Source organism: Pungitius pungitius, chromosome 1, assembly GCF_949316345.1.
Source record: "Pungitius pungitius chromosome 1, fPunPun2.1, whole genome shotgun sequence".
Classification (NCBI taxonomy): domain Eukaryota; kingdom Metazoa; phylum Chordata; class Actinopteri; order Perciformes; family Gasterosteidae; genus Pungitius; species Pungitius pungitius.
This window is the reverse complement of record NC_084900.1, coordinates 30,847,579-30,859,946: the sequence shown is the minus strand read 5'-3', so window position 1 is coordinate 30,859,946 and position 12,368 is coordinate 30,847,579. Positions and strand designations below refer to the sequence as shown.

At 43.8% G+C, this 12,368-nt stretch overlaps 1 protein-coding gene across 3 annotated transcripts in view; it reads right to left on the bottom strand.

The window, feature by feature from the left end:
* The window catches only part of LOC119223130 (neuron navigator 1-like), a 67,511-nt gene that overhangs the window by 13,406 nt on the left and 41,737 nt on the right, over positions 1–12,368 (bottom strand). For all 3 annotated transcript variants that reach the window (XM_037480246.2, XM_062564840.1, XM_062564843.1), the window contains exons 7-8: positions 4,786–4,924; positions 2,186–2,483 (exon numbers count right to left, since the gene is read on the bottom strand). In XM_037480246.2, the coding sequence (XP_037336143.2) occupies positions 2,186–2,483; positions 4,786–4,924 (437 nt within the window). The remainder of the gene's footprint in view (positions 1–2,185; positions 2,484–4,785; positions 4,925–12,368) is intronic.

The following is a 12,368-nucleotide window of genomic DNA, read 5'->3' as shown; positions in this document are numbered from 1 at the left end:
CCCACACAAGTGCGAGCCCACACTACCCACACTTTTAATTTTTATCTAATGGGAGTCGTTATGTGAGGTTTATATACAAGGCATTAACAGACTCAAAGAACTGCTGTTGAATGGGACCCACCGGCGTGCTGCCTCGGGACATCTGGAGTCACTTAAGAGTATCGAAAAAGCCCGCAAAATACACACACATTGGGCCAGGCACACATATACATGTACCACACACTCAGTTCTCAGTGATTGGATCTTATCGAAATGTGACACTGACAACACATTATGCTCGTAGTTCTTTTGTAAATGTGAAAATTGGGTTTTCAACATTGCACGTTTCAAGAACATTAAGCAGCAGTCTGAGCAAGGAGAGGGGAACCCCCACACATTGACAGGCTCCTGACGTGTGTATTCATGTTGACATAAAATCGCCTGATTCTCTGACACCGGCCGTGTTGAGACAGTAGAGCTCACAGCTTGACACGGTGGCGAGATGTCTGAAGAAATGGACGTCTAAAAAACACACAGGAAGTCAGGGAAGGCCTTTCCATGAAGGAGGGACTCATTTGTATTCTCGTTCTCTGAATTTTCTTTTTCTATTTAAGGCCTTCTGTGGTAGAAGGGAGAGAGTTTTGGAATGATCAACACAACACATCTCATATTTTGTGTACTGCCGCCTCATTGTCTCCCATTATTCATGACACCATAAACATGCATGTGTGTTTAGTTGTCTGTGTGTGAGTGGTGTTTAAACATTTCTTGCAGAAAGGTGACAAAATTCCTTATATTTTTGACCATACTGTTAATGGACACTGCTGAATGTTGAAAATGTTTTAACAAACGGCAGCTGTTGGTTTAAAAAAAAAAGAAGTAATAATGCTTTGGAAAAGCAGCCCTCTGTGAAACTGAATGTAAATATAACTTATCTACAAAGTAAATAAAAACATAAAATGGCATTTCAATAAATACATAACATGATAAAGTATAACACTCAAACATATTAAGCAGTTTGAGGCAAATTATTAAAGCAATATACGTAAATCCTGTGTAGTCATTACCAAATTTTAAATAAATTGGTGAGTAATTGGCTTGATTGATTAATTGGCCATATAATAAGACATACAGTATATATTATGAACTAAGTATACAATATAGAGGGTCTTTTTCGTCCCTGTAAATGTTATTTAAAGTTCTCTCACTCTCCCGATCTCCTACAATGCCGCGAACATGCAGACAGACCAACACACACACACACACACAATCATACCAAACCTCAGCAATGAACTGATCTCCAGCAAGAACGACAGAGACCTCTCCAACTACCGGAGAATGTCGGATTCTTGTCGGGAAATTCATGAGCTCCTCCACACTGGTGACCATTTTAATAATTGGTCTCAAGCACCGTGGCAGACTTCATGACCCCGATAGCATATTCATACCGCTCCCATCAATAACAATAACTGCCTGGCACAGGGATCACAGGCCGGTTCACCACACTTGTTTGGCATATCTGTCATTTTAACAGCTGGCCGTGCAGACAGACAGGGGGTGTTTGCACAGACACAACCAATATCCTTTTGTTTAGGTTGTCCATATATGTCTGTATAGGTGTGTGTGTGTCTGTGTGCTTATGTAAACGGCACACTGATGGTGTGCTTAAAAAGCAGCTGCACAATTGCCACTATTGTGGTCTTTGTGTGGAAGTGTGCGTGTGTGTGTGTGTGTGCTGATGGGTAACACTCTGTAAGGCTGGCACAATCTCAAACGCGTCCGCACACTATTGCAAACACAGTCTCTGGTCCAGTTGTTTTGGGTACAAGGCCTTTATTTAAGGGCTATAAATTCTCTCTGTCCGGCACAAAAATAAAGCTTGCATAGGAAAGGCTGAACCAATAGGACGAAAAAAAAACAACACTGTTACTCAGTGTGTGTGTGGCTGGCTGGCAGGAAGGGAGTGGGTGGCGATGGGCGTTTGATACATGGCACCACTTTCTAAAAGCCCAGAGGGTGGGCTGCAGCTGTGGATGAATGTGTGGGACAAAGACAGAGATTGTGTCCATGCGGGGGTGGGAGGCTGTCCCAGAGAAAGAATATTAAGGACAGTTAATGTGTCAATCTGCTCAGGTTATGAAACCAACTCAAGTGTGGATAAATATTACATCCCACTGTGTGTGTGTGTGTTTGTTTCTCCGCTCACCTGCCACTCTCAGCCCACTCTGAGAGGTGTGTGTTATCGGGGAGGTGACTCCAACAGGTGTGTTTCTTGCTTTCTTCAACACGTTCCCTTGACCCAGGGTCTGCGGCTTCTTCAGTTCGCCTTTCCCCCCCTCCGTGCCCACCCCCCGCGTCTTTTTCCATTTATTGGCCGATTCGGACTTGAGACTTCCTGAATCGTAGACACCGCTGCCCTGGCTCTTTCGGCCCGGTTTGGTCTCCTCATTTTCCCATGACAGACCACTCTCCACCAAAGACCTCTTCTCGGCGTCCGTGCGCATCTAAAAGGAGAAAGAAGAACAAAAGCTTAGAAACGCTGTCAGGAAAATGTTAAGTGAATTAAGTGGGTTTACGTCCATGGTAGGTCGTTTTCTTTTTTAGGAATAGTTTTACATGCTCCATACTACACTTAAGGACCATCCATCTAAATATGTTTTTGACTGCCTAAAAGGCAAAAAGGTTAACAAAACTAAAACTTAACGAAAGCATGATGTCAGTAAAGTACGGCGAATAGGTAATGAGAGAGAAACAACGCTTTTGTGTATTTCAAGTTAATAAAAAAGACATATTGCGACACAGTAGAATTTGAGCTTTTGGTGACATCTCAAAGCAGAAGGCTAGAAGTTCATATCGATCTTCATATGCAGCACACACTCACACACACTGAGCTACATTACAGAAAACAGACGGCTTAAACCCAATCCAACAATGAAAATTGACTGTTAATACTTAATTAAAAGGAAATGTGAGGTTTTCACTTAGACATGGTCTTCTATGTAAAGTATGTGGTAAATAAATATGCAGGTGTACTGACACAATAACAATAAAACATTTTAGGTAGCACCAAACTATATCAGGCTCTGTGCAGTCTACCAGTCTACCGTTGTTAGATATAATTACTCTCATAAATACACATAATGCACAATCCCTGTGCACGGGCGTGAGTGTTTACAGGAGCCGACATGAGCACCGATATTAATTGGCTAGTTTTAACAGGGACAGATCATTCTCTCCCCTGTGGGACGCTGCCAGTTACAGAAATAATCAGGTGCTGTGTGTGTGTGTGTGTGTGTGTGTGTGTGTGTATCTGCCAGTTCAGGACATTGCACCCAGCGGTTCTCATGAGGACTCCAATGCTGAATTCCTTTTTTTATTAAAACCAATGGACCCCATGGGCAGGTTCACCTCACATGAGGGGGAGGTACGGGTGTGTTTATGTGTGTGTGACCGGATAAAAGATTGTAATATCCTCACACATTCCCTGATTATTGAAACATGCAGGGAAGAGATACACATCTGTCAAAGATAGCCGTGGCAAAACAAGATTATAACACCAAAATATAGGCACATGCCTAAGCACACGCACCCACACACAAAACAATGCGAAACAAGGTGGATTTTCTTAAAAATCAGGTCCACCTCCATGTGGAAATGAGGAAATCTGGGGTTTTGTTCCACCTACACACACACACACACATGCTTTGATCTTCTCTTTCTCTCAACCATGTCTTCATATTATGCAATATGTGGGAGAGATAAGGACATATGTAAAATCAGAGCTGTCTTTGAGGGAATTAAAATCGACAGGACTGAAAGGGAGTCAGCGGAGTGAAAATGTAGACAAACAATTGGCTTCATGATACAAAACAAAGACAAACCAATAAAGAAAAACCATTGGTTAAGAATGTTGGGAGGAGGGAGCCATGTGTATAAGGTGGTATGATGAGGTGATGGTTGGTTACCATGGTAATGATGCCATGGGGGCGGGGGGGGGGGGGGGGGAAATGGTTGCTATGACTCCTGCTACTATAGGCGTGGAGGGAGGGGCCCCCGTTCTTGCGCCTCGCTGGCCCGGGTTCAGGACTGCAGATGGCTGTGTGTGTGTGTGTGTGTGTGTGAGTGTGTGTGTGTGCAGATGGCTGTTCCAGACCTGTCCTTCAATATACAGGAGAAGACAAAGACTAGCACTCTCATCATCCCTGCTCTTTGGTTGCCATGGTTACGCCGATTCCCCCTCTCTCTCTCTCTCTAACTCCCTGCATCTCTCGTTGGCTCTCTTTCTCTGATAGCCCACCATATTCGTCGCCACAACCACATTACGGAGGTGTGACCTACATCAGACATTCTGGGAAAATACCAACATACACACACTGTCTGCAAAATGATGAAGACCACAGATTCAGTGCACTGGAAGGCATTGCAAAAATCGGATCGGTGAGGGACGTTCTGGTCCGGAAATCACTTTTGACCTTAGTAGAGCCTGAACTGCTATAATTAAAGTCCAATACCTACGAAGCAGCAACAATAAGGTACCAAGTGTATGGGTTGGTGTGGATCATTGAACAACAACTATGTCTATAAAAATTCAAAAAATAAACCTGATCACTATTAACAGTTCAGCTTAATGTATTATTAGCATGGAGTGTGTGTGTCTGAGAGTGAATGTGTGGGTGTGTGTTATATGGACCATTAATAGCTGTAGATGGGACACACATCATGGGTGTGCATAGAATACTTAATCTGGCTTTGTCTCTGATGCCCATGTCCTGCTGCCTGTTGCGTGTATTTTTGTGCGTTACTTACCACAATGGCTGAATTCCTGCGGGAGCCGATGGGTGTGGTCGGAAGGGAGTTGAGAGTGGGACTCGTGTTGAAGTCTTCAGAGCTGAGGTTGTCTGAGCCGTCACTCAATCCACTGCTGATGGAACTGCTCTCGTCCCAACTGAAGGACAAAATGACAAAAGGGATGTGTTGGTTATATGCATAGATCAAAGCAGGCTGCTTCTGCATTCATCACGGAAATACAGTAGAGTAGTTCAACAACGGAATATATGTCCTTACTAAGAAATTTGCTGTCATCTGTAATCAAAAGTGTAATATCATAGCCTACATAAGTGTGTTAGACTGTTTGTGTACAGTATTAATTAGGTTAAATCCAGACAGATGGTTGAGCCTTGGCCCTACTTGCGGGGTCAACAATTTTGGCCAGGTGGTTGAGGTTGCCAGTTGCTCCACTCGAGTTTAAGCCCCATTTTCCATTAAGCATCCACCTTTCTGAAAGTGTCCTTTATCCAGACACTGAATCCTTTCACACCCCAAGGGGTGGACACAAGCTAATTCTCTTTCTCTGCAAATATGAACTATGAAGTATCACATAACACCTCATGCTCGCTGACCCAAGAATATTTGACAAAAAACCAAACAATCTGTGATAATTGAATGCAAATCTCCTGCAGGATACACACTGCATGAGCTATGAAAGCTGCACCAGCTCAGTTACACCAGTGGTTGTCTCACTTGGCTCCATGTCTCCCCGTTTGTCTTTTGATTAAATATTCATAGACATAGACCTCATTTTAAAACTCCCTGCTCTATATTAACTTTCCAACTGCATGCGATGCTAACACTTGGCAAACTGAGATCTGGAGCGCTCTCGGCATCACCTTAACCCACACACACAAAAAAATAGCGCTGAAGACCGTACACACTGATGCATCCGCCCCCGCGTGCATGCAGTCTGTGCCAGGACTGTGAAATCTTTCCACTTGGCACAATACTGCCTACTAGCCAATTCCCTTCCCCCCCCCCCCCCCAAAAGAACAATTGTCATTAAAATCCTCATTTAATTAACTGGGTGGCAATGTTTGTACTGTGGTTACCTCTGAAACTCTGAAGAAACAGTATCAACACACACTGCAAAATCCCACTGAGATTATCCGCAAACTATCGCGTTCCAGTTCTAGTATCTCAATAACTGCTACAGCGTTGTGTCACCTCCACCCTGTCATTCCACCGCCAGAGATCAAACAGCACATGACATTGTGTTGACTGGATTGGACCATGGTCATGTGCTCGTGTGGTCTCCCCAGGAACTCACTGCTGGATTTAAAAGCACGACCACAAGAGAGATCACATGACTCCAGTTTTGTGTCTTGCGAAGGGTATTGATACACTTGAGGAATTTTTTAATCAATCCAGTTTAATCTGGCTTTTCATTACATTTCTGTTTTTAGGAGTGGCCCTGAGGACGTTTTTACTTCCTGAGCCTGGAAGGAAGTAAAAACCTCTGCTGGGCCTTTTGCCCCATGGTGTCGATGTCGAAGGCCCTTTCAACAATCAGTTGGTTGGGTTTCCCGATTTGTGAGTGATTTTGACCTTTTATACATGTATCTGCTGTCTATTATCGGTGGAGACGATGTTACTTTTGCCGTTTTTTCCAATAGATGCATCCATTATCTGTATTTGCTGAATGGCACAATTCAAGAGATGCATTTGGGGATTTAACTTGAACCAATTAACTGTAAGGTGTGTTTGTGTATGTTGGGGAACATCCGCATGCGTTTGAATACGTTAAGTAGGTCACACTTGTTAGGGGGGTTGTGCTTTTTATCTTATTTGGGTCAATAGGTCATACAGATATCGTACTATACTGTAAATCAAGTTCAGAGGGTGAGGCGGGCCTAATGAGGTCATGTGTACTCGGGCACATCGGAGGACAGCGCAGAGCCTTCTGGTCGGGTGCCTGTGTGGGTCACACGGCACCCTGCGGGCATTGAGGGTGGGGATCAGGGGGAGAGGGGGAGACCTCCCTGTCTGGCCTTTGGATATGTAGGCAAGAGCAGTGCGTCTGAAGTTGCTGTCACGCTGCCTTGTCTATTTGCCAGAGTAGGATTAAGGGCGAATTTGAGAGTGGGTCAGACATCCAAAGAGCCGATCTAGACTTTCTTAAACGTGGATGTTATACTTCCACTCAAGCTGGTTTATTTTCATTTACTATGCTGTTGTTTGTTATTCTGAAAACAATGAGAACACAAAAAAAACCCTGTTTCCGATCATATTCAAAAGCGCTTAAATAGAAGAAGGATGTTGGTCTTCCATTCAAGCTGATGACTCATCCAGAATGGATCCATTGAGCACAAAACTTATTGTTAATTTCTCATAGAAAAAACTTATTTATGGAAAACCCCTCTTAAAAACAGCTGTGGCTATATGTCTGCACCTCCCTGAAGCAACACCTTTATCTTCATATCCTGGTTTTCACTTCAAAGCTATCTGTAGCTTTACGAATGATAACGCTCTCTCTGATAAATAATTTACACCTGATAAGAAACAGAACAAATACAGTGGTGCTGGTTTTGGTGTCACTCTCACAACAGAATTCACTGGACTGGAAGCTGCACAGTAAAAAGATCACGTCTGGGGTCAAACAACATGGACAGCACAACATAAAGAGATGAATAAAATATAAAACAGAAATAACGTATTTCCTCATTTCTAAGCTTAAACTTAATATCCTCAATCAGTATCTGCCATTAGACAACTGCACCAAATCCACGGTCATCAAGGGAAGCTTGAAAAGAGGGAGAGGAACCACAAGGACCAAGAAGAAAAGAGGCCAAAGTGTTGTGTGTGGGGAGAGAAGAGGGAACCGAAATGTCAAGCATGAATAAGAGAGAGCTCTAGTGGCACGTAGAAAAACCTCATCTCAGGACACGGTGAACTCTCTCAAGAGGATTCTCTCAACTCTTCAAAACTTCCAACTCGCGTGTTCTACATCAATCAGCTTCATGTTATAATCCAACCGCACTCTGCCTCGTCTCAGTCACTGCTAAGCAGCTTCTGCAGGGACCTGAGGGGTGATATTAGCACCCAATTCATCTACATCCCCCTTTCATAGATTAGCAAGTGTCTCACTGCAAGCGCCTCTTAAGCAAAGCCACTTATGCGTCACATTTCTTCTCATTTTAATCAGTCAAACCTGTATTATAATTTCTTCTAGAAAAAAAAAATAAAAAATCCAGGGACAACACTTTTCTCATTGTAAGATTTCATTTAAGTCCAGAGAGCACACAAGCCACCTCTGTATGCCCCGTGGATGACAGATCTCAATGGTTATTTGTGACTGTAGACCTGGTCACCAGCTAAAGAACACAGCTGGAGGGAAAGGATGACGACACTGATAGATGGAAGCTCGTAACTGTAGCACGGTGAGCAAAATGAATATCAATGTTGATTCAATTCAGGCTGCAATAAATGTCAATGAATCTGTGTGGTGCCTGATTAAACTCATTCTTCACCTCCACCTGACCAGTGATTTCTAATAGTATTCTGCCTGCCTCCTCAGGCTGAGAATATGCCTGCATGGACACACTGTATTCTGTCATCCCAGGCCAGGGGCAGACATGACGTTTCCAGCTAACAGAAGCACCAATGGAGTCCAGAGCAAACCTAAGATACGTCATCTCTCAGAAACGGAGAATGTTTAATGCAAGCCGCAGGATTTTTTGAATGCTTTGAATGGTTCATTTTTTTTATTTTGCAGATTAATAAAGGTCATGGTGGTCGACACAAACAACACCCTCCTTTCACAGAGACATGATTTCTTTGTTCTCTGTAGATCGCAGAGAGTACACCCACACAAACACTGTGCCGCACAAACTATCAAGGGGAATAATTGAAGAGCTTCTGTGTTCCTCTACTTTTCAGACTATGGAGCTAATTGCTCCTGATCTTAACGTGAATGGCCTTTTTTTTCAGGGATGGGAGAAAGAAAGTGAGAGAAATACACTGGAGAAGGAAGAAACTGCCACAGCAGAGACAAAGCAGCTTGGCCTGTGGTTTGTGGGAGCAGTGCTTGCTGGGAGTTGGAGTCTTGCCAGCCTCAAAGAGCAGACTTAAAAGTATTGGTTGATAAGCTGTTCCATCTAAATAAACATTCGCTTAAACTGGGGGGCCATTTGGAGGAATGCGATGCTGCAGCTCTCATGTGTAGGGGAACGTTCTGACTTTGCTGCATGATCAGAAAGTGGGTAGTTAATGTGGAAGAAGACACACTTCGTGTCCTAAACCAAAACTATGAATTAAAAAAAAAACAATTAAGTAATTACCTGATCAATACTTACATTATAGATTTTGGTAATGCACTTATGAAAAGCCTGCCAGTGAACAACAGATCAATAACAAGGATGAACAAAATGCCATTATCAATCCGGATATCTAATCATAGCTCACTTTGCATGCAACATGTCAGAATATTCCAGCGCAGCATCAAGGTGAAACAATGTGAGTAAACGGGTTCAACTCTCTGTACCCTCATGGGGTTAAATTAATCCTATACAGGGTGATATTTGGACACGGCCTCTTTAACTTGTGTAAAAGCATGGAAAGTGCTTCAGCTGTCCCACAATAGACAGGAACTTTCCATCCCTATTAAAATCCACAGTGTCACATGGCAGAACCCAAAATGGCTAAATCAGACGGGTTCCTGGTTAAAAGTGATGCCTTTTCAGACAAATGGAAAGTAGGGCCATGCCAGACTGGCACTGGGCAGTCGGCTCAGAAACCGCATAAAGTGCTGCTGAAATCATTATATTGAATGACATTTAATGACATTTCGTTGAGACGTATTGTCATGCTTATGTATCTGTTAGAACTAATCAGTGTTTGCAGATAGATCTTAGATCGGCCTCATGTGACAGACCCCGAGAGGACACCTTTGTCTACACACTAAAAATCAACCACCTGAAATACACTCCTCAAACCTCACACCCAAAATACATAAAGCAAGTGTATAAATAATAAGATGTTATTCAGACAGAATCTCATGGAAAAATAGGGGGGAAAAAGAGATGACCCATAAAATGAAAATGGGAAATTCAAGTAGCATCAGAAGTGTGTGTCTGCTTCAACAGCCAGGATTCATAAGCACATGATGTTATAGCCAGACAGTTTTCTCCAAATACACACAATGACACTGGTATGAACACACATCCACACACTCAAAACTAAATAAGTCATATGCGGAGGAGGGGGGGGGGGGGGGGGAAAGCATGACTATCACAAGCATGATCATCATGCACGGCTCCTTCTTTCCAATATTCATGCAATGACCATCTGGGAAACTGAGACTTAGCAAAGAATGCGGTAGAAGCGGTTTAGAAATGCAGAAATGCAATAATCTATAACCCATAAACCTGCATTAAATATGAGTGGAGAGGCCTTTACCTGATAGAATGGAAAGAGAGGGTGAATGGGATTTATGTGCACAGATGGCTAACAATATGGGTCCCTGGAACCGCTCTTCATCGGGAAAAAGACTAACACACGGATCTGTGATTGACCTTGGTGGCTTATAAGCACATAGCATACGGCTAAACCAAATATACATCTTCCAATCAAACAGAGAGCAGAAACAGGAGCGGTTGAGATGTTATTGAAATATTCACACATGGCTGCACGACCATCTCAAACGTTTGACGGCTTTGATTTTGTTTTAAAATGCCTGGATTTGCCGTGACTGCTGCACCATGTAGGGCCATAAAAGCTACGGCTGCAGGCAGCAAAACTATGTCTGTGACGATGGTGTTTTACGTTAGCGGTCTGTGATTGTACTTCAGACGCGAGGCGATGGCTCAAGATGTCAGGTCAGCTGCTCGTTTCCATAAAGTACGGGCCCTCTGCTTGACTGGAGCTACGGTATGTTGTTGTAAGAGAAACACCGCTGTACACGCTGTGCTGATGCTTGGCTTCACTCATGAATGACCCCTTTTTTGTGATGACGTGTTGCTGCCCGGGCACTCGGGACGCTTGTGGGGGTATTTAGCAAACAGATAATGGGTTTTAATTAGCCACCCAATAGAGAGTCTCTGCGGAGTTGTATTGTGGGACACGTAGAGTAAATCATTGACAAGGCGCAATTAAAAACTAGATTGCGCGAGCCATTTGGGCAAACACTGATCCGAGAAATGAATTTCCTCTCCTTTTAATGGTTTCCTCCCCGTCCCAAATCTGCAATGTGGATTGGAACAATGTGTGACGGCTACTTGGACAGTCCTATTGTGCGCACACGCGTGCACACTTGCAGCAGTATTTGGGCATTATGGGGGATTACAGAAAAGGCTGGAATTAATGAGCTCGTAATTACTGCTAATTCCATCTGCCAACGGGATCAGAGCAGAGCAGGGGCACCTCGGCTCGCGGGTCCTGTAAGTGTGTGCGTGTGTGTGTGTGTGTGTGTGTGTTGTGCGTCTCAGTGCGAGTCCAAGGAGAGAAATACGAGTTCACATCCCTAAATGGCCATCACAAAGGAGAAACGCTGTTGTGCCTTTGACAGGCATATCCCTGACAGCTATGGCCGGGGGGGGGGGGGGGGGGGGGGGTGTACACAAATACACTTTCACATATACACTCAGGAGCATACAATCCAGTGCACTACATTTCTATGTTCCCGTGGAGTGAAGATTGAATTAGCGGCCAGAAGTGTGTGTGTGTGTGCTTTGCTCCAGTCCCAGCTCCGCCGGGGTTTCAGTCGGGCCACATATTACAGACTTTAGGCTGAGGTTCTGTGTGCAGAAGAATACGGAGGTGCGTTATTCTTCCAATGTGTCCTTGCAACGGCAGGGACGCATTCTGCAAATGCTTGGGGCTTTCAGTTTGGAACGTTAAAGCACTGAGGAGGCACTCAGAGTCAAACAGTTTTTTTTTTTGTTTTTTTTGGAGTGTGGGGGAGGTGGAGAGAGATGGGTGAAAACTGTACAGCTTAACAAGAGAAAAAACTGCTCAACCAAATGTATCTCCGGATCCCGGCTCTCCGCCTGATCTCTGCAGGGTGGACGGACAGAGTTTGCTCAGAGTTCAACACGTCACAGCTCCGAGCTGACTTGGCTCCGTACTTCATCCACGTGAAATGAAACCGAATGAGCAGGGGAAGCCTCCGAGCTTCCTATATAAGGACCCTAAAATACTCTTGGAACCAAAAATTGAGTGACTGTTAAAGACGCCCCGGGGGGGGGTCACCGTGATCTTCTATTATCATAAACCCCAAAAAAGCAAACAGTGGGAGCTTGGGGAGGTGTGCAGAAGAGTCTTCTTTGTGTTTTCTTCTTCTTACGCAGCTCAGATGATGTCAAAGTTAAAATTGTACTGCTCTTATCTTTACTCTTATCTTTGAATGCTGCCACAATACAAACAATGACTTTTGAACTTCATTTGGATAAATGAAGCAGCGATAGATAAAAACTTTCTCTCTGCACGTCACTCTGCAAGTGATTTCATGCCCTCGGTGTGGAGAGCATGAGAGCTCAGGTGAAAGCATCTTGGATTTCAGAAGACAATAAAATGTCTCAATGTTTGGTGTCCACCAAAGCTCTTATATGACCCAATAACCC